Source organism: Symsagittifera roscoffensis, chromosome 10 (genome assembly GCF_963678635.1).
Source record: "Symsagittifera roscoffensis chromosome 10, txSymRosc1.1, whole genome shotgun sequence".
In the NCBI taxonomy this organism is placed as follows: domain Eukaryota; kingdom Metazoa; phylum Xenacoelomorpha; order Acoela; family Convolutidae; genus Symsagittifera; species Symsagittifera roscoffensis.
In genome coordinates this window covers 33,854,819-33,879,916 of record NC_087071.1, presented here as the reverse complement: position 1 = coordinate 33,879,916, position 25,098 = coordinate 33,854,819, and the positions used below count along the sequence as shown (strand labels likewise).

Sequence of the window (25,098 nt, the reverse complement as noted above, 5' to 3'; positions counted from 1 at the left end):
GTCTACATTACGACAAGTTCAACTGAAAAAGACTGTTTTAATTGGGTTCGAATCATGCAAACTATGATACCCACGACGTGACAGAATGAGGTGTCTACACTACTACAAATTCAACTGAAAATTACACTTTTAATTGGTTTCGAATCATGCAAACTATGATACCCACGACGTGACAGAATTAAGTGTCTACATTACTACAAATTCAACTGAAAATGACACTTTTAATTGGGTTCGAATCATGCAAACTATGATACCCACGACGTGACAGAATGAGGTGTCTACATTACTACAAATTCAACTGAAAATGACACTTTTAATTGGTTTCGAATCATGCAAACTATGATACCCACGACGTGACAGAATTAAGTGTCTACATTACTACAAATTCAACTGAAAATGACACTTTTAATTGGGTTCGAATCATGCAAACTATGATACCCACGACGTGACAGAATGAGGTGTCTACATTACTACAAATTCAACTGAAAATGACACTTTTAATTGGGTTCGAATCATGCAAACTATGATACCCACGACGTGACAGAATGAGGTGTCTACATTACTACAAATTCAACTGAAAATGACACTTTTAATTGGTTTCGAATCATGCAAACTATGATACCCACGACGTGACAGAATGAGGTGTCTACATTACTACAAACTCAACTGAAAATAACACTTTTAATTGGGTTCGAATCATTACAATATGATACCCACGACACGACAGAACGAAGTGTCTACATTACGAAAAATTCAACTGGAAATGACACTTTTAATTGGGTTCGAATCAAGCAAGCTATGACACCCACGACGCGACAGAATGAGGTGTCTACATTACGACAAGTTCAACTGAAAAAGGCAGTTTTAATTGGGTTCGAATCATGCAAACTATGATACCCACGACGTGACAGAATGAGGTGTCTACATTACTACAAATTCAACAGAAAATGACACTTTTAATTGGTTTCGAATCATGCAAACTATGATACCCACGACGTGACAGAATGAGGTGTCTACATTACTACAAACTCAACTGAAAATAACACTTTTAATTGGGTTCGAATCATGCAAACTATGATACCCACGACACGACAGAACGAAGTGTCTACATTACGAAAAATTCAACTGGAAATGACACTTTTAATTGGGTTCGAATCAAGCAAACTATGACACCCACGACGCGACAGAATGAGGTGTCTACATTACGACAAGTTCAACTGAAAAAGGCAGTTTTAATTGGGTTCGAATCATGCAAACTATGATACCCACGACGTGACAGAATGAGGTGTCTACATTACTACAAATTCAACTGAAAATGACACTTTTAATTGGTTTCGAATCATGCAAACTATGATACCCACGACGTGACAGAATGAGGTGTCTACATTACTAAAAATTCAACTGAAAATGACACTTTTAATTGGGTTCGAATCATGCAAACTATGATACCCACGACGTGACAGAATGAGGTGACTACATTACTACAAATTCAACTGAAAATGACACTTTTAATTGGTTTCGAATCATGCAAACTATGATACCCACGACGTGACAGAATGAGGTGTCTACATTACTACAAATTCAACTGAAAATGACACTTTTAATTGGGTTCGAATCATGCAAACTATGATACCCACGACGCGACAGAACGAAGTGTCTACATTACGAAAAATTCAACTGGAAATGACACTTTTAATTGGGTTCGAATCAAGCAAACTATGATACCCACGACGCGACAGAATGAGGTGTCTACATTACGACAAGTTCAACTGAAAAAGACAGTTTTAATTGGGTTCGAATCATGCAAACTATGATACCCACGACGTGACAGAATGAGGTGTCTACATTACTACAAATTCAACTGAAAATGACACTTTTAATTGGTTTCGAATCATGCAAACTATGATACCCACGACGTGACAGAATGAGGTGTCTACATTACTACAAATTCAACTGAAAATGACACTTTTAATTGGGTTCGAATCATGCAAACTATGATACCCACGACGTGACAGAATGAGGTGTCTACATTACTACAAATTCAACTGAAAAAGACACTTTTAATTGGGTTCGAATCATGCAAACTATGATACCCACGACGTGACAGAATGAAGTGTCTACATTACTACAAATTCAACTGAAAATGACACTTTTAATTGGTTTTGAATCATGCAAACTATGATACCCACGACGTGACAGAACGAGGTGTCTACATTACTACAAATTCAACTGAAAATGACACTTTTAATTGGGTTCGAATCATGCAAACTATGATACCCACGACGTGACAGAATGAGGTGTCTACATTACTACAAATTCAACTGAAAATGACACTTTTAATTGGTTTCGAATCATGCAAACTATGATACCCACGACGTGACAGAATGAGGTGTCTACATTACTACAAATTCAACTGAAAATGACACTTTTAATTGGGTTCGAATCATGCAAACTATGATACCCACGACACGACAGAACGAAATGTCTACATTACGAAAAATTCAACTGGAAATGACACTTTTAATTGGGTTCGAATCAAGCAAACTATGATACCCACGACGCGACAGAATGAGGTGTCTACATTACGACAAGTTCAACTGAAAAAGGCAGTTTTAATTGGGTTCGAATCATGCAAACTATGATACCCACGACGTGACAGAATGAGGTGTCTACATTACTACAAATTCAACTGAAAATGACACTTTTAATTGGTTTCGAATCATGCAAACTATGATACCCACGACGTGACAGAATGAGGTGTCTACATTACTAAAAATTCAACTGAAAATGACACTTTTAATTGGGTTCGAATCATGCAAACTATGATACCCACGACGTGACAGAATGAGGTGACTACATTACTACAAATTCAACTGAAAATGACACTTTTAATTGGGTTCGAATCATGCAAACTATGATACCCACGACGTGACAGAATGAGGTGTCTACATTACTACAAATTCAACTGAAAATGACACTTTTAATTGGTTTCGAATCATGCAAACTATGATACCCACGACGTGACAGAATGAGGTGTCTACATTACTACAAATTCAACTGAAAATGACACTTTTAATTGGGTTAGAATCATGCAAACTATGATACCCACGACGCGACAGAACGAAGTGTCTACATTACGAAAAATTCAACTGGAAATGACACTTTTAATTGGGTTCGAATCAAGCAAACTATGATACCCACGACGCGACAGAATGAGGTGTCTACATTACGACAAGTTCAACTGAAAAAGACAGTTTTAATTGGGTTCGAATCATGCAAACTATGTTACCCACGACGTGACAGAATGAGGTGTCTACATTACTACAAATTCAACTGAAAATGACACTTTTAATTGGTTTCGAATCATGCAAACTATGATACCCACGACGTGACAGAATGAGGTGTCTACATTACTACAAATTCAACTGAAAATGACACTTTTAATTGGGTTCGAATCATGCAAACTATGATACCCACGACGTGACAGAATGAGGTGTCTACATTACTACAAATTCAACTGAAAATGACACTTTTAGTTGGGTTCGAATCATGCAAACTATGATACCCACGACGTGACAGAATGAGGTGTCTACATTACTACAAATTCAACTGAAAATGACACTTTTAATTGGTTTTGAATCAGGCAAACTATGATACCCACGACGTGACAGAACGAGGTGTCTACATTACTACAAATTCAACTGAAAATGACACTTTTAATTGGGTTCGAATCATGCAAACTATGATACCCACGACGTGACAGAATGAGGTGTCTACATTACTACAAATTCAACTGAAAATGACACTTTTAATTGGGTCCGAATCATGCAAACTATGATACCCACGACGCGACAGAACGAAGTGTCTACATTACTACAAATTCAACTGAAAATGACACTTTTAATTGGGTTCGAATCATGCAAACTATGATACCCACGACGTGACAGAATGAGGTGTCTACATTACTACAAATTCAACTGAAAATGACACTTTTAATTGGTTTTGAATCAAGCAAACTATGATACCCACGACGTGACAGAACGAGGTGTCTACATTACTACAAATTCAACTGAAAATGACACTTTTAATTGGGTTCGAATCATGCAAACTATGATACCCACGACGTGACAGAATGAGGTGTCTACATTACTACAAATTCAACTGGAAATGACACTTTTAATTGGGTTCGAACCAAGCAAACTATGATACCCACGACGCGACAGAATGAGTTGTCTACATTACTACAAATTCAACTGAAAATGACACTTTTAATTGGGTTCGAATCATGCAAACTATGATACCCACGACGTGACAGAATGAGGTGTCTACATTACTACAAATTCAACTGAAAATGACACTTTTAATTGGGTTCGAATCATGCAAACTATGATACCCACGACGTGACAGAATGAGGTGTCTACATTACTACAAATTCAACTGAAAATGACACATTTAATTGGGTTCGAATCATGCAAACTATGATACCCACGACGTGACAGAATGAGGTGTCTACATTACTACAAATTCAACTGAAAATGACACTTTTAATTGGTTTCGAATCATGCAAACTATGATACCCACGACGTGACAGAATGAGGTGTCTACATTACTACAAATTCAACTGAAAATGACACTTTTAATTGGGTTCGAATCATGCAAACTATGATACCCACGACGCGACAGAACGAAGTGTCTACATTACGAAAAATTCAACTGGAAATGACACTTTTAATTGGGTTCGAATCAAGCAAACTATGATACCCACGACGCGACAGAATGAGGTGTCTACATTACGACAAGTTCAACTGAAAAAGACAGTTTTAATTGGGTTCGAATCATGCAAACTATGATACCCACAACACGACAGAATGAGGTGTCTACATTACGACAAATTCAACTGAAAATGACACTTTTAATTGGTTTCGAATCATGCAAACTATGATACCCACGACGTGACAGAATGAGGTGTCTACATTACTACAAATTCAACTGAAAATGACACTTTTAATTGGGTTCGAATCATGCAAACTATGATACCCACGACGCGACAGAACGAAGTGTCTACATTACGAAAAATTCAACTGGAAATGACACTTTTAATTGGGTTCGAATCAAGCAAACTATGATACCCACGAGGCGACAGAATGAGGTGTCTACATTACGACAAATACAACTGAAAATGACACTTTTAATTGGATATTTTTAATTGGGTTCGAATCATGCAAACTATGATACCCACGACGCGACAGAATGAGGTGTCTACATTACGACAAATTCAACTGAAAATGACACTTTTAATTGGGTTAGAATCATGCAAACTATGATACCCACGACGCGACAAAATGAGGTGTCTATATAAATTACGACAAACTCAGATCAAAATGACACTTTTAATTGGGTTCGAATCATGCAAACTATGATATCCACGACGCGACAGAACGAAGTGTCTACATTACGACAAATTCAACTGAAAATGACACTTTTAATTGGGTTCGAATCATGCAAACTATGATACCCACGACGCGACAGAACGAAGTGTCTACATTACGAAAAATTCAACTGGAAATGACACTTTTAATTGGGTTCGAATCAAGCAAACTATGATACCCACGACGCGACAGAATGAGGTGTCTACATTACGACAAGTTCAACTGAAAAAGACAGTTTTAATTGGGTTCGAATCATGCAAACTATGATACCCACAACGCGACAGAATGAGGTGTCTACATTACGACAAATTCAACTGAAAATGACACTTTTAATTGGTTTCGAATCATGCAAACTATGATACCCACGACGTGACAGAATGAGGTGTCTACATTACTACAAATTCAACTGAAAATGACACTTTTAATTGGGTTCGAATCATGCAAACTATGATACCCACGACGCGACAGAACGAAGTGTCTACATTACGAAAAATTCAACTGGAAATGACACTTTTAATTGGGTTCGAATCAAGCAAACTATGATACCCACGAGGCGACAGAATGAGGTGTCTACATTACGACAAATACAACTGAAAATGACACTTTTAATTGGATATTTTTAATTGGGTTCGAATCATGCAAACTATGATACCCACGACGCGACAAAATGAGGTGTCTACATTACGACAAATTCAACTGAAAATGACACTTTTAATTGGGTTAGAATCATGCAAACTATGATACCCACGACGCGACAAAATGAGGTGTCTATATAAATTACGACAAACTCAGATCAAAATGACACTTTTAATTGGGTTCGAATCATGCAAACTATGATATCCACGACGCGACAGAACGAAGTGTCTACATTACGACAAATTCAACTGAAAATGACACTTTTAATTGGGTTCGAATCATGCAAACTATGATACCCACGAGGCGACAGAATGAGGTGTCTACATTACGACAAATACAACTGAAAATGACACTTTTAATTGGCTATTTTTAATTGGGTTCGAATCATGCAAACTATGATAACCACGACGCGACAGAATGAGGTGTCTACATTACGACAAATTCAACTGAAAATGACACTTTTAATTAGGTTTGAATCATGCAAACTATGATACCCAGGACGCGACAGAATGAGGTGTCTACATTACGACAAATACAACTGAAAATGACACTTTTAATTGGCTATTTTTAATTGGGTTCGAATCATGCAAACTATAATACCCACGACGCGACAGAATGAGGTGTCTATATTACGACAAATTCAACTGAAAATGACACTTTTATTTGGGTTCGAATCATGCAAACTATGATACCCACGACGCGACAGAAGGAGGTGTCTACATTACGACAAATTCAACTGAAAATGACACTTTTAGTTGGGTTCGAATCATGCAAACTATGACACCCACGACGCGATAGAATGAGGTGTCTACATTACGACAAATTCAACTGAAAATGGCACTTTTATTTGAGTTCGAATCATGCAAACTATATTAACCACGGCGCGACAGAATGAGGTGTCTACATTACCACAAAATCAACTCAAAATGACACTTTTAGTTGAATTGGAATCATGCAAACTATGATACCCACGACGCGACAGAATGAGCTGTCTGCATTACGACAAATTCAACTGAAAATTACACTTATATTTGGGTTCGAATCATGCAAACTATGATACCCAAGACGCGACAGAATGAGGTGTCTACATTACGACAAATTCAACTAAAAATGACACTTTTAATTGGGCTCTTTTAATTAGGTTCGAATCATGGAAACTATGATACCCACGACGCGACAGAATGAAGTGTCTACATTACGACAATTTCAACTGAAAATGACACTTTCAATTGAGTTCGAATCATGCAAACTATGATACCCAAAACGCGACAGAATGAGGTGTCTACATTAGGACAAATTCAACTGAAAATGACACATTTAGTTGGGTTCGAATCATGCAAACTATGATACCCACGATGCGACAGAATGAAGTGTCTAGATTATGACAAATTCAATTGAAAATGACACTTTTAATTGAGTTCCAATCATGCAAACTATGATAACCACGACGCGACAGAATGAGGTGTCTACATTACGACAAATTCAACGGACATTAACTTTTTAAATTGGGGTTCGAATCATGCAAACTATAATACCCACGGCGCGACAGAATGAGGTGTCTACATTACGACAAATTAAACTGAAAATGACACTTTTAATTGGGTTCGAATCATGCAAACTATTTATCCAAGACGCGACAGAATGAGGTGTCTACATTACGACAAATTCAACTGAAAATGACACTTTTAATTGGGTTCGAATCATGCAGACTATGATACCCACGATGCGACAGAATGAAGTGTCTAGATTATGACAAATTCAACTGAGAATGACACTTTTAATTGGGTTCGAATCATGCAGACTATGATACCCACGATGCGACAGAATGAAGTGTCTAGATTATGACAAATTCAATTGAAAATGACACTTTTAATTGAGTTCCAATCATGCAAACTATGATAACCACGACGCGACAGAATGAGGTGTTTAAATAACCACAAATTCAACTGACTTTAACACTTTTGGCTGGAGTTCGAATCATGCAAACTATAATACTCACGACGCGACAGAATGAGGTGTCTAAATTACGACAAATTCAACTGAAAATGACACTTTTAATTGGGTTCGAATCATGCAAACTATGATACCCACGATGCGACAGAATGAGGTGCCTAGATTATGACCAATTCAATTGAAAATGACACTTTTAATTGAGTTCGAATCATACAAACTACGCTCGAATCAAGTTCGAATCATACAAACTTCGAATCAAACCCGCGACGCGACAGAATGAGGTGTCTACATTACGACAAATTCAACTGACAATAATTTTTTTAATTGGGGTTCGAATCATGCAAACTATAATACCCACGACGCGACAGAATGAGGTGTCTACATTACGACAAATCAAACTGAAAATGACCCTTTTAATTGGGTTCGGATCATGCAAACTATGTACCCAAGACGCGACAGAATGAGGTGTCTACATTAGGACAATTTCAACTGAAAAGGACACTTTCAATTGATTTTGAATCAAAAAAATTATGATAACCACGACGCGACAGAATGATGTGTTTAAATTACCACAAATTCAACTGAAAATGACACTTTTAATTAGGTTGGAATCATGCAAACTATGATACCCACAACGCGACAGAATGAGGTGTCTACATTACGACAAATTCAACTGACATTAACACTTTTGGTTTGGGTTCGAATCATGCAAACTATAATACTCATGACGCGACAGAATGTGGTGTCTACATTACGACAAATTAAACTGAAAATGACGCTTTTAATTGGGTTCTTTTAATTGGGTTCGAATCATGCAAACTATGTATCCAAGACGCGACAGAATGAGGTGTCTACATTACGACAAATTCAACTGAAAATGACACTTTTAATTGGGTTCGAATCATGCAGACTATGATACCCACGATGCGACAGAATGAAGTGTCTAGATTATGACAAATTCAACTGAAAATGACACTTTTAATTGGGTTCGAATCATGCAGACTATGATACCCACGATGCGACAGAATGAAGTGTCTAGATTATGACAAATTCAATTGAAAATGACACTTTTAATTGAGTTCCAATCATGCAAACTATGATAACCACGACGCGACAGAATGAGGTGTTTAAATAACCACAAATTCAACTGACTTTAACACTTTTGGCTGGAGTTCGAATCATGCAAACTATAATACTCACGACGCGACAGAATGAGGTGTCTAAATTACGACAAATTCAACTGAAAATGACACTTTTAATTGGGTTCGAATCATGCAAACTATGATACCCACGATGCGACAGAATGAGGTGCCTAGATTATGACCAATTCAATTGAAAATGACACTTTTAATTGAGTTCGAATCATACAAACTACGCTCGAATCAATTTCGAATCATACAAACTTCGAATCAAACCCGCGACGCGACAGAATGAGGTGTCTACATTACGACAAATTCAACTGACAATAATTTTTTTAATTGGGGTTCGAATCATGCAAACTATAATACCCACGACGCGACAGAATGAGGTGTCTACATTACGACAAATCAAACTGAAAATGACCCTTTTAATTGGGTTCGGATCATGCAAACTATGTACCCAAGACGCGACAGAATGAGGTGTCTACATTAGGACAATTTCAACTGAAAAGGACACTTTCAATTGATTTTGAATCAAAAAAATTATGATAACCACGACGCGACAGAATGAGGTGTTTAAATTACCACAAATTCAACTGAAAATGACACTTTTAATTAGGTTGGAATCATGCAAACTATGATACCCACAACGCGACAGAATGAGGTGTCTACATTACGACAAATTCAACTGACATTAACACTTTTGGTTTGGGTTCGAATCATGCAAACTATAATACTCATGACGCGACAGAATGTGGTGTCTACATTACGACAAATTAAACTGAAAATGACGCTTTTAATTGGGTTCTTTTAATTAGGTTCGAATCATGCAAACTATGATATCCACGACGCGACAGAATGAGGTTTCTACATTACGACAAATTCAACTGAAAATGACACTTTAAATTGGGTTCGAATCATGCAGACTATGATACCCACGATGCGACAGAATGAGGTGTCTAGATTATGACAAATTCAATTGAAAATGACACTTTTAATTGAGTTCCAATCATGCAAACTATGATACCCACGACGCGACAGAATGAGGTGTCTACATTACGACAAATTCAACTGACATTAACTTTTTAAATTGGGGTTCGAATCATGCAAACTATAATACCCACGGCGCGACAGAATGAGGTGTCTACATTACGACAAATTCAACTGAAAATGACACTTTCATTTGAGTTTGAATCATGCAAACTATGATAACCACGACGCGACAGAATGAGGTGTTTAAATTACCACAAATTCAACTGAAAATGACACTTTTAATTGGGTTGGAATCAGGCAAACTATGATACCCACGACGCGACAGAATGAGGTGTCTACATTACGACAAATTCAACTGACTTTAAGACTTTTGGCTGGAGTTCGAATCATGCAAACTATAATACTCACGACGCGACAGAATGAGGTGCCTAGATTATGACAAATTCAATTGAAAATGACAATTTAATTGAGTTCGAATCATGCAAACTATGATACCCACGACGCGACAGAATGAGGTGTCTACATTACGACAAATTCCGCTGACAATTACTTGTTTAATTGGGGTTCGAATCATGCAAACTATAATACCCACGACGCGACAGAATGAGGTGTCTACATTACGACAAATTAAACTGAAAATGACACTTTTAATTGGGTTCGAATCATGCAAACTATGTACCCAAGACGCGACAGAATGAGGTGTCTACATTAGGACAAATTCAACTGAAAATGACAATTTCAATTGGGTTGGAATTATGCAAACTATGTACCCAAGACGCGACAGAATGAGGTGTCTACATTAGGCCAAATTCAACTGAAAATAACACTTTCAATTGGGTTGGAATTATGCAAATTATGATACCCACGACGCAACAGATTGAGGTGTCTACATTACGACAAATTCAACTGAAAATGACACTTTCATTTGAGTTTGAATCATGCAAACTATGATAACCACGACGCGACAGAATGAGGTGCTTAAATTACCACAAATTCAACTGAAAATGACACTTTTAATTGGGTTGGAATCATGCAAACTATGATACCCACGACGCGACAGAATGAGGTGTCTACATTACGACAAATTCAACTGACTTTAAGACTTTTGGCTGGAGTTCGAATCATACAAACTATAATACTCACGATGCGACAGAATGAGGTGCCTAGATTATGACAAATTCAATTGAAAATGACACTTTTAATTGAGTTCGAATCATGCAAACTATGATACCCACGACGCGACAGAATGAGGTGTCTACAATACGACAAATTCCACTGACAATTACTTTTTTAATTGGGGTTCGAATCATGCAAACTATAATACCCACGACGCGACAGAATGAGGTGTCTACATTACGACAAATTAAACTGAAAATGACACTTTTAATTGGGTTCGAATCATGCAAACTATGTACCCAAGACGCGACAGAATGAGGTGTCTACATTAGGACAAATTCAACTGAAAATGACACTTTCAATTGGGTTGGAATTATGCAAATTGTGATACCCACGACGCAACAGATTGAGGTGTTTACATTACGACAAATTCAACTGACTTTAAGACTTTTGGCTGGAGTTCGAATCATGCAAACTATAATACTCACGACGCGACAGAATGAGGTGCCTAGATTATGACAAATTCAATTGAAAATGACACTTTTAATTGAGTTCGAATCATGCAAACTATGATACCCACGACGCGACAGAATGAGGTGTCTACATTACGACAAATTCCACTGACAATTACTTTTTTAATTGGGGTTCGAATCATGCAAACTATAATACCCACGACGCGACAGAATGAGGTGTCTACATTACGACAAATTAAACTGAAAATGTCACTTTTAATTGGGTTCGAATCATGCAAACTATGTACCCAAGACGCGACAGAATGAGGTGTCTACATTAGGACAAATTCAACTGAAAATGACACTTTCAATTGAGTTGGAATTATGCAAATTATGATACCCACGACGCAACAGATTGAGTTTTCTACATTACGACCAATTCAACTGAAAATGACACTTTCAATTGGGTTCGAATCATGCAAACTATGATACCCACGACGCGACAGAATGAGGTGTCTACAATACGACAAATTCAACTGAAAATGACACTTTTAATTGGGTTCTTTTAATTAGGTTCGAATCATGCAAACTATGATATCCACGACGCGACAGAATGAGGTTTCTACATTACGACCAATTCAACTGAAAATGACACTTTCAATTGGGTTCGAATCATGTAAACTATGATACCCACGACGCGACAGAATGAGGTGTCTACAATACGACAAATTCAACTGAAAATGACACTTTCAATTGGGTTTGAATTATGCAAACTATGATACCCACGACGCAACAGATTGAGGTGTCTACATTACGACAAATTCAACTGAAAATGCCACTTTTAATTGGGTTCTTTTAATTAGAATCGAATCATGCAAACTATGATTTCCTCGACGCGACAGAATGAGGTGTCTACATTACGACAAATTCAACTGACATTAACACTTTTGGTTGGGGTTCGAATCATGCAAAGTATAATACTCACGACGCGACAGAATGAGGTGTCTACATTACGAAAAATTTAATTGAAAATGCGCTTTTAATTGGGTTCTTTTAATTAGGTTGGAATCATGCAAACTATGATAGCCACATCGCGACAGAATGAGGTGTCTACATTACGACAAATTCAACTGACATTAACACTTTTGGTTGGGGTTCAAATCATGCAAAGGATAATACTCACGACGCGACAGAATGAGGTGTCTACATTACGACAAATTCAACTGAAATTGACGCTTTTAATTGGGTTTTTTTAGTTAGGTTCGATTCATGCAAACTATGATATCCACGACGCGACAGAATGTGGTGTCTACATTACGACAAATTCAACTGAAAATGACACTTTCAATTGGGTTCGAATCATGCAAACTAAGATACCCACGACGCGACAGAATGAGGTGTCTACAGTACCACAAACTCAACTGAAAATGACACTTTCAATTGGGTTCGAATCATGCAAACTTTGATACCCACGATGCGACAAAATGAGGTGTCTACAATACGACAAATTCAACTGAGAATGACACTTTCAATTGGGTTGGAATTATGCAAACTATGATACCCATGACGCGACAGATTGAGGTGTCTACTTTACGACAAATTCAACTGACATTAACACTTTTGGTTGGGGTTCGAATCATGCAAAGTATAATACTCACGACGCGACAGAATGAGGTGTCTACATTACGACAAATTCAACTGAAATTGACGCTTTTAATTGGGTTTTTTAGTTAGGTTCGATTCATGCAAACTATGATATCCACGACGCGACAGAATGTGGTGTCTACATTACGACAAATTCAACTGAAAATGACACTTTCAATTGGGTTCGAATCATGCAAACTAAGATACTCACGACGCGACAGAATGAGGTGTCTACAGTACCACAAACTCAACTGAAAATGACACTTTCAATTGGGTTCGAATCATGCAAACTTTGATACCCACGATGCGACAAAATGAGGTGTCTACAATACGACAAATTCAACTGAGAATGACACTTTCAATTGGGTTGGAATTATGCAAACTATGATACCCATGACGCGACAGATTGAGGTGTCTACTTTACGACAAATTCAACTGACATTAACACTTTTAATTGAGGTTCGAATCATGCAAACTATAACACTCACGACGCGACAGAATGAGGTGTCTACATTACGACAAATTCAAATAAAAATGACGCTTTTAGTTGGGTTCTTTTAATTAGAATCGAATCATGCAAACTATGATATCCACGACGTGACAGAATGAGGTGTCTACATTACCACAAACTCAACTGAAAATGACACTTTCAATTGGGTTCGAATCATGCAAACTTTGATACCCACGATGCGACAAAATGAGGTGTCTACAATACGACAAATTCAACTGAGAATGACACTTTCAATTGGGTTGGAATTATGCAAACTATGATACCCATGACGCGACAGATTGAGGTGTCTACTTTACGACAAATTCAACTGACATTAACACTTTCAATTGGGTTCGAATCATGCAAACTTTGATACCCACGATGCGACAAAATGAGGTGTCTACAATACGACAAATTCAACTGAGAATGACACTTTCAATTGGGTTCGAATCATGCAAACTAAGATACCCACGACGCGACAGAATGAGGTGTCTACAGTACCACAAACTCAACTGAAAATGACACTTTCAATTGGGTTCGAATCATGCAAACTTTGATACCCACGATGCGACAAAATGAGGTGTCTACAATACGACAAATTCAACTGAGAATGACACTTTCAATTGGGTTCGAATCATGCAAACTAAGATACCCACGACGCGACAGAATGAGGTGTCTACAGTACCACAAACTCAACTGAAAATGACACTTTCAATTGGGTTCGAATCATGCAAACTTTGATACCCACGATGCGACAAAATGAGGTGTCTACAATACGACAAATTCAACTGAGAATGACACTTTCAATTGGGTTGGAATTATGCAAACTATGATACCCATGACGCGACAGATTGAGGTGTCTACTTTACGACAAATTCAACTGACATTAACACTTTTAATTGAGGTTCGAATCATGCAAACTATAACACTCACGACGCGACAGAATGAGGTGTCTTCATTACGACAAATTCAAATAAAAATGACGCTTTTAGTTGGGTTCTTTTAATTAGAATCGAATCATGCAAACTATGATATCCACGACGTGACAGAATGAGGTGTCTACATTACGACAAATTCAACTGAAAATGACACTTTAATTAGGTTCTTTGAATTAGGTTCGAATCATGCAAACAATGATATCCACGATGCGACAGAATGAGGTGTCTACATTACGACAAATTCAACTTAAAATGACATTTTCAATTGGGTTCGAATCATGCAAACTATGATACCCACGACGCGACAGAATGAGGTGTCTACAGTACCACAAATTCAACTGAAAATGACACTTTCAATTGGGTTCGAACCATGAAAATTACGATACCCACGACGCGACAGAATGAGGTGTCTACATTACGACAAATTCAACTGAAAATGACACTTTTAATTGAGGTTCGAATCATGCAAACTATAACACTCACGACGCGACAGAATGAGAAGTCTACATTACGACAAATTCAACTGACATTAACACTTTTGGTTGGGTTCGAATCACGCAAACTATAATACTCACGACGCGACAGAATGAGGTGTCTACATTACGACAAAATCAACTGAAAATGGCGCTATTAATTGGTTTTTTTTAATTAGGTTCGAATCATGCAAACTATGATACCCACGACGCGACATAATGAGGTGTCCACATTACGACAAATTCAACTGAAAATGAAATTTTTAATTGGGTTCGAATCATGCAAACTATGATACCCACGACGCGACAGAATGAGGTGTCTACATTACGACAAGTTCAACTGAAAATGACACTTGTAGTTGGGTTCGAATCATGCAAACTATGATACCCACGACGCGACAGAATGAGGTGTCTACATTACGACAAAATCAACTGAAAATGACCCTTTCAATTGAGTTTGAGTCATGCAAACTATGATAACCACGACGCAATAGAAAGAGGTGTCTACATTACCACAAATTCAACTGAAAATGACACTATCAATTGGGTTGCAATCATGCAAACTATGATACCCACGACGCGACAGAATGAGGTGTCTTCATTACGACAAATTCAACTGACATTAACACTTTTAATTGGGGTTCGAATCATGCAAACTATAATAATCACGACGCGACAGAATGAGGTGTCTACATTACGACAAAATCAACTGAAAATGGCGCTTTTAATTGTTTTTTTTTTAATTAAGTTCGAATCATGCAAACTATGATACCCACGACGCGACAGAATGAGGTGTCTACATTACGACAAATTCAACTGACATTAACACTTTTGGTTGGGGGTTCGAATCATGCAAACTATAATACTCACGACGCGACAGAATGATGTGTCTACATTACGACAAATTCAACTGAAAATGGTGCTTTTAATTGTTTTTTTTCCAATTAGGTTCGAATCATGCAAACTATGATACCCACGACGCGACAGAATGAGGTGTCTACATTACGACAAATTCAACTAAAAATGACACTTTTAATTGGGTTCGAATCATGCAAACTATGATACCCACGACGCGACAGAATGAGGTGTCTACATTACGACAAATTCAACTGAGAATGACACTTTCAATTGGGTTGGAATTATGCAAACTATGATACCCATGACGCGACAGATTGAGGTGTCTACATTACGACAAATTCAACTGACATTAACACTTTTAATTGAGGTTCGAATCATGCAAACTATAACACTCACGACGCGACAGAATGAGGTGTCTACATTACGACAAATTCAAATAAAAATGACACTTTTAGTTGGGTTCTTTTAATTAGAATCGAATCATGCAAACTATGATATCCACGACGCGACAGAATGAGGTGTCTACATTACGACAAATTCAACTGAAAATGACACTTTAATTAGGTTCTTTGAATTAGGTTTGAATCATGCAAACAATGATATCCACGATGCGACAGAATGAGGTGTCTACATTACGACAAATTCAACTTAAAATGACATTTTCAATTGGGTTCGAATCATGCAAACTATGATACCCACGACGCGACAGAATGAGGTGTCTAGAGTACCACAAATTCAACTGAAAATGACACTTTCAATTGGGTTCGAATCATGAAAACTACGATACCCACGACGCGACAGAATGAGGTGTCTACATTACGACAAATTCAACTGAAAATGACACTTTTAATTGAGGTTCGAATCATGCAAACTATAACACTCACGACGCGACAGAATGAGAAGTCTACATTACGACAAATTCAACTGACATTAACACTTTTGGTTGGGTTCGAATCACGCAAACTATAATACTCACGACGCGACAGAATGAGGTGTCTACATTACGACAAAATCAACTGAAAATGGCGCTTTTAATTGGTTTTTTTAATTAGGTTCGAATCATGCAAACTATGATACCCACGACGCGACATAATGAGGTGTCCACATTACGACAAATTCAACTGAAAATGAAATTTTTAATTGGGTTCGAATCATGCAAACTATGATACCCACGACGCGACAGAATGAGGTGTCTACATTACGACAAGTTCAACTAAAAATGACACTTGTAGTTGGGTTCGAATCATGCAAACTATGATACCCACGACGCGACAGAATGAGGTGTCTACATTACGACAAATTCAACTGAAAATGACACTTTCAATTGAGTTTGAGTCATGCAAACTATGATAACCACGACGCCATAGAAAGAGGTGTCTACATTACCACAAATTCAACTGAAAATGACACTATCAATTGGGTTGCAATCATGCAAACTATGATACCCACGACGCGACAGAATGAGGTGTCTACATTACGAAAAATTCAACTGACATTAACACTTTTAATTGGCGTTCGAATCATGCAAACTATAATAATCACGACGCGACAGAATGAGGTGTCTACATTACGACAAATTCAAATGAAAATGACAGTTTTAATTGGGTTCTTTTAATTAGGTTCGAATCATGCAAACTATGATACCCACGACGCGACAGAATGAGGTGTCTACATTACGACAAATTCAACTGACATTAACACTTTTGGTTGGGGGTTCGAATCATGCAAACTATAATACTCACGACGCGACAGAATGATGTGTCTACATTACGACAAATTCAACTGAAAATGGTGCTTTTAATTGGTTTTTTTTCCAATTAGGTTCGAATCATGCAAACTATGATACCCACGACGCGACAGAATGAGGTGTCTACATTACGACAAATTCAACTAAAAATGACACTTTTAATTGGGTTCGAATCATGCAAACTATGATACCCACGACGCGACAGAATGAGGTGTCTACATTACGACAAGTTGAACTGAAAATGGCACTTTTAGTTGGGTTCGAATCATGGAAACTATGATACCCACGACGCGACAGAATGAGGTGTCTACATTACGACAAATTCAACTGAAAATGACACTTTCAATTGAGTTTGAGCATGCAAACTATGATAACCACGACGCGATAAAAAGAGGTGTCTACATTACCACAAATTCAACTGAAAATGACACTTTCAATTGGGTTGGAATCTTGCAAACTATGAAACCCACGACGCGACATAATGAGGTGTCTACATTACGACAAATTCAACTGAAATTAAAACTTTTAATTGGGGTTCGAATCATGAAAACTATAATACTCACGACGCGACAGAATGAGGTGTCTACATTACGGCAAATTCAACTGAAAATGACAGTTTTAATTGGGTTCTTTTAATTAGGTTCGAATCTTGCAAACTATGATACCCACGACGCGACAGAATGAGGTGTCTACATTACGACAAATTCAACTGAAAATGACACTTTTAGTTGGGTTCGAATCACGGAAACTATGAAACCCACGAGAGGACAGAATGAGGTGTCTACATTACGACAAATTCAACTGAAAATGACACTTTTAGTTGGGTTCGAATCACGCAAACTATGAAACCCACGACAGGACAGAATGAGGTGGCTACATTACGTAAATTCAACTGACATTAACACTTTTAATTGGGGTTCGAATCATGAAAACTAAAATACCCACGACACGACAGAATGAGGTGTCTACATTACGACAAATTCAACTGAAAATGACTCTTTTAATTGGGTTCTTTTAATTAGGTTCGAATCATGCAAACTATGATACCCACGACGCGACAGAATGAGGTGTCTACATTACGACAAATTCAACTGAAAATGACACTTTTAATTGGGGTTCGAATCATGAAAACTATGATAACCACGACACGACAGAATGAGGTGTCTAAATTAGGAAAACTTCAACTGAAAATGACACTTTTAATTGAGTTTGAATCATGCAAACTATGATAACCACGACGCGACAGAATCAGGTGTCTACATTACCACAAATTCAACTGAAAATGACACTGTTAATTGGGTTGGAATCATGCAAACTATGATACCCACGACAGGACAGAATGAGGTGTCTACATTACGTAAATTCAACTGACATTAACACTTTTAATTGGGGTTCGAATCATGAAAACTAAAATACCCACGACACGACAGAATGAGGTGTCTACATTACGACATATTCAACTGAAAATGACACTTTTAATCGGGTTTTTTTAATTAGGTTCGAATTATGCAAACTATGATACCCACGACGCGACAAATTGAGGTGTCTACATTAAGACAAATTCAACTGAAAGTGACACTTTTAATTGGGTTCGAATCATGCAAACTATGATACCCACAATGTGTCAGAATGAGGTGTCTACGTTACGACAAATTCAACTGAAATTGACACTTTCAATTGAGTTTGAATCATGCAAACTATGATAACCACGACGCGACAGAATGAGGTGTCTACATTACCATAAACTCAACTGAAAATGACACGTTTATTTGGGTTGGAATCATGCAAACTATGATACCCACGACGGGACAGAATGAGGTGTCTACATTACGAGAAGTTGAACTGACATTAACACTTTTAACTGGGGTTCGAATCATGCAAACAATAATACCCACGACGCGACAGAATGAGGTGTCTACATTACGACAAATTCAACTGAAAATGACTCTTTTAATTGGGTTCTTTTAATTAGGTTCGAATCATGCAAACTATGATACCCACGACGCGACAGAATGAGGTGTCTACATTACGACAAATTCAACTGAAAATGACACTTTTAATTGGGTTCGAATCATGCAAACTATGATAACCACGACGCGACAGAATGTGGTGTCTACATTACGAAAAATTCAACTGAAAATGACGCTTTTAATTGAGTTCGAATCATGCAAACTATGATAACCACGACGCCACAGAATGAGGTGTCTACATTACCGCAAATTTAACTGAAAATGACACTTTTAACTGGGTTGGAATCATGCAAACTATGATACACACGACGCGACAGAATGAGGTGTCTTTATTACGACAAATTCAACTGAAAATAACATTTTTAATTGTGTTCGAATCATGCAAACTATGATACCCACCACGCGACAGAATCAGGTGTCTAGATTACGACAAATTCAACTGAAAATGAGACTTTTAATTGAGTTCGAATCATGCAAACTATGATACCCACGACGCGACAGAATGAAGTGCCTACAATACATCTGTTTCGCAGACAAAATCATCTGTATAAAAATCGTCTTGCAGACAAAATCTTCTGTATACAAATCGTCTTGTAGACAAAATCGTATCAACACTATTCGACAATAATAAACTTTATTTTGACCTATTTGGACAAAATGAGCTATATGCTGCTTAGTGCGACTCAAACGAATAAGAATTGTGTTCAATTCAAGCTAAGCAAACTATTTTTTGGTTGACATATGCCCAAAAGGAAATTTATCATACCGTGCTCAAAGTGAGAAGGCGATATTGAGTTATGACCTTTTGGTTATACTCATAGAGTAATTTCAGATAAGGTACAACGCCTGTTCGTCACGCTATCTTTTTTTCGGCCGGATAGATTTGTGCAACTTCTTTGTCTAATACCGATCTTAATCTTGCTCTTATATCTCCTAGTCTCAATAGATCTAGTGTATATTGGTTATGCGAGTTAGTTTCCAGAAGGAGAACAACTGTATTCTAAGTTTGAATCAAATTGCTCTGGTGCTGAAACTACAAGTAGTTTCAGCACTTACAAATAACTATGGTCGGTTAGTTTGGAATGTTTTATAGAAATAGAGAATCAAATTTATAACCAATAATAAATTCTAGTTTAGAACTGGTTCTAATATTTTGAGAACTCAGCCCTTCACAGCTATGATTCGTCAGAAGGAAATGCGTTACACTATTTTCCATCACCAGGCTACGCTTTTATGCAATTCAAAACTAAAAAAAAGATAAAAATCTTTGGAAGCCAAAAATTGACTGCTTGTTTTTCTAAGGATAAGATTGGAAAATCATTTTAGTGTCATTCAATTTTTTCATTTGGATGTTGCACACTGTTCAAACATATAGCAGAGTTTTCGCTAATTGTTTTTTCAGCACTGTAGTAAGCCAATCTTCTGTTGGTGTGGTGGGGGATGCAACCGTAATAGAAAAAACCATAATTAAGGGTTCAAACTTCCGAATTTTTTTAAATATCCTTGAAAATTAATTTCAATACTAAAATTGAGCTTTAAGTATGGAATTTCCAGAGCAGTGAATCAACAAAAAGACAGACCAACAGCAAGTAAACTCTGTATCTAATTACTTCAGTTTTTTGTTAATGTAAATTAAATCAAGAATATTTGTTGCACTACGCGATACACGCACAGTTCATACACGCATCAATCCAGACACTGGGGACAAATATTAATACATGTTCAATTTTTTTGGCAAGATAGTCATGCTAGCGAAAAAACAACTATGAAAATAAGCTTCTGAAATGTGATGGGTGTGAAAAGGCAATTTTTTCCGGTTAAACTCACTGCAAAAACTAAAACGATTCCCCATCCTCAAGTGTTATCTCAAATCAGCACTCTGCTAGAAAACCGATGGAAAATGGGCGCTCTAACCTCTCAATTTACCCCTTTGATTTTTTCTCCACCAATTTCTAATTTGGTTGATGAACATCTAATTTTTGTCTTTGTAGTGCCTACGATATCTGTTATTTTGGATGTGGGGCAATTGGCACTTCCAACTTATCTTCCAAATCGCATTCACAGAGTTCAAAATAAATTCATACCCTCCAGGTGAGATATTTATTTTATGTGTCCTGCTTTCTTCATTTTTCTATCGTTATATTACTAGTTATTTAAATATATCATTTAATTTTTATAACTATTTTTTATCACTTAAATTGTTATCGTTAAAAATGTGTAGCCATTTCTGGCTAGTTACCTAATCTTGTTAAATTTTTTTGATTTTGATTGTAACTGTCAGAATTTTATAACAGACAAAGACGGCTCTGGGCAATCTACATTCATGGGTCTAAAAAGTTTTGCAGTAAGAATTTAATTGTAATAAAAAGTTATCGATGTTTCAGATTAATGTTTTTTTAAGTTTCAAAGTTTTTTTGTTTTCAGTCATCAAAATTTTTTCTGTGATATATTTGAGGCTTCTCTGAAAACTTGAAGAAAATTTTTTACAAAATTTATGATATTAAGCGGCCGTTACATCAAGGTAACACGAGGACCAACAGGTTGGGAGGAGAAGGCAGAGGTTTGGAATCTAGAAACCAGTTTTTTCAGAAAAGTTATCTCTCATTCTTACTGACTTTATAACTATTTAACGTTTTTCTGCAACCTTACGCGGATTTAGTTAGAGAAATTTAAAAGTTTGTAAAATTAAACAAAAAAGATAAATTGAGCGCATTGTGGAATGTTTTGGAGAATATACCCTTCTTAAAGTTTGTTGGGCTACGTAAGGGGCTCACTTTGATATAACTATGTCTGTGATCGACTGGGTATTTTTGGCGTAATTTTTGATTAAGTAATAAAAGCCAAATTGACCCATTTTTGGGGTAAAATTTTGGTCCCGAATTTTGCAAAGCAAAATAGACCATATTAATTCTGCTAAACTTTTAATCAAGTTTTGTCTTCTTGAGTTTTGACCTAAACTTGACCCAATTTGAGAAAAACGCGTTAAATTTCAAGTTTAACGCGTTTTGTTCGGTTAATTTTAATCAGCACTGTACATAGGTATTATACAAAGACCAATGGTAAAATCCAATGATCTTATATATCTTAAACAGTCCAAGGTCTATGATTTGTTCCTCTGTAGGAGTAGGATAGGAAACTATCGTTATGTAGTGATTTAAACGGACGAGGAGTTTATATGTAAGGATGGGCATGTTTTGGAATTTTAAAAACACATAGATCTAGATACATACTTGAAGTATATTCTAAACAAGCGGTATAATCCTAGGCGACCATTTACATGAAAGACGCTATGATCTGAGATAACCGTTTTCTTTTGGTTTTTAGCTTCCAGGTCAATAACGGAGAATACAAAAACGACATTGCACTTCTGAAGTTATCGCAGGCTGTGGGAGACTCGAGTCGTGTCTTACCTATTTGTAGGGAGAGGGCAACCCCTGTTGAATTCGAAATTTTAGGTGCAAAATCAAGCTGATACACATCATGTTCTCAAAAAAATGAACGTATTTTGTTTTTGTAGAGAATACGTAAATGGTAGTTTTGTTTTTCAACTGTATATTGTTAGTGTTTTTTTGTCTCAAAGGATATTTGACTTTGATTGTGCCTAAAAATGGTGTCAAAGAAAAAACGTTTTTTTTTGCTTAAGTTTTTCTTTGATGCTTCTGAAAAAAAAACGCCATCTTGAGTGGAGTGTTCACTTAACATTTTACTCACGACTGTCTCCATTAAGACTGGAAGCAGAAATTTTTTGGCGTTGATTTGCATTTTTGGTGAAGATTACAACAGGTTTTTTTTAAATTAAACTCATTTACCTGTTCGCCGCAAACATAAAATACCAGCAGTAATATCCCAGCATACATTTTTTGCATTTCCTAATGAAACGTGGATATCTATCACACGGGTATTTTTTCACTGACTGTTTGGTTCTGGTAGAGAAAATATGAAGAAATAAGAATTTATCGTTTTTTCCGGAAATATTGATCAAATAACGGCAGCGAAACGATATCAATTTCTTGTCAGTGACCGAGAACTAATGCCGTGACTAATGTTTGTGCTTTTGAAGCTTTATTTAAAATTTGCCAAATTGTGGCATTTCTTTATACTTGGTGTCCTTTTTAGGCAAGCCTGTCGTGTCTGGGCTAACTCGTTGAAAAAAATTGTTTGATTCGCTTTAGCAGAAAAAGTATCAAAAAAATCAATTGCCATTTTTATTTTATTTTTCTTCAAACTTCAGCTTGACCGGATAAAAGGGTAAGAAGAACACTTGCAAAAATTTTATTTTGATTTGATTTTTAGAAAAATAGTTGGCAAGTCAGCAGAAAGACAACCGGTTACTCTGCAAATCGCCAATAGTCTCAAAAAATACAAAAAAAAAGATTTTCAGATTAATACCATTTTTTTTGCTGCGTGGTGTGCTGAAAATATCGGAGAGAAACCGGAAAAATAAAAAGATCGGAAAAGCATTTTTAACACTCATAGTGAAATAGGCAATTTGGACAACAGTTTCTGAGGAAAAAAGACCAGAAACACAAAAAAATAATCAGAAAAACAATGAACAATTTTTAACAGAATATTTTAAATTTTTTTGATTTGCTAATTTTCTGTGAAAAAATCAGAAACAAAAAGAGTTAACTCGACTGAAACTAAGCCCTCCAATTACTCGTTTAAGGTTTCATTAAGCATAAATAAATTATTGGGAGGCTGCTCGCGCGCTCGCCTTCATTCGCTCGGGATTAGCATTAAAAAAATTTCAAATCGGTTTTTCCCGTCACTGAGAAATTTTTTTAAAAGTCATTCGAATCCCGACTAAAAAGGCTTTAAGTTACCTCACTCGAATATTTGAGGTACCAGTGATTGCGAAAACAAAAACACACACCCGAATACTAAGTTCCTCTCCGTTTTCGATGAACGGAACAACAAAATATAACCTAATTCGTCTTGATTAATGCTGCTTGTAATTATTATCTTAATTTGGCGCTGCATGCATTTTATAATTTTTTTTATCTAAGTTTTCAAAAATAATAAAAACATTTATTTAATCAGACTGCTTCCCATTTCAAAATAGAATTGATTATAGCAAACAATTTTAATTTAGAACATGTATTAGCTTGATTTTCCCCCTTTTTAGGCGCCAGTGGAATGGGCGCTACTTCAACCACCTATCATATTTATCCTACCGTTTTGCAGGCCCATTTTTAAGCCTTTTCCTAGGTTAAGTCAGCTCTGTTTATTTTTTGGCGTTTTATTGCCCAATTTTTAGTTG

General features: G+C 36.7%; 1 protein-coding gene across 2 annotated transcripts in view; it reads left to right on the top strand.

Annotated features, from left to right (window-relative positions):
* The window catches only part of LOC134855223 (uncharacterized), a 54,119-nt gene that overhangs the window by 24,815 nt on the left and 4,206 nt on the right, over positions 1–25,098 (top strand). For both annotated transcript variants that reach the window (XR_010164460.1, XM_063871680.1), the window contains exons 2-4: positions 21,830–21,929; positions 23,163–23,293; positions 24,964–25,022. Coding sequence is in view for 1 of the 2 variants with exons in the window: in XM_063871680.1 (XP_063727750.1) it covers positions 21,830–21,929; positions 23,163–23,293; positions 24,964–25,022 (290 nt within the window). In the remaining variant the exon portion in view is untranslated. The remainder of the gene's footprint in view (positions 1–21,829; positions 21,930–23,162; positions 23,294–24,963; positions 25,023–25,098) is intronic.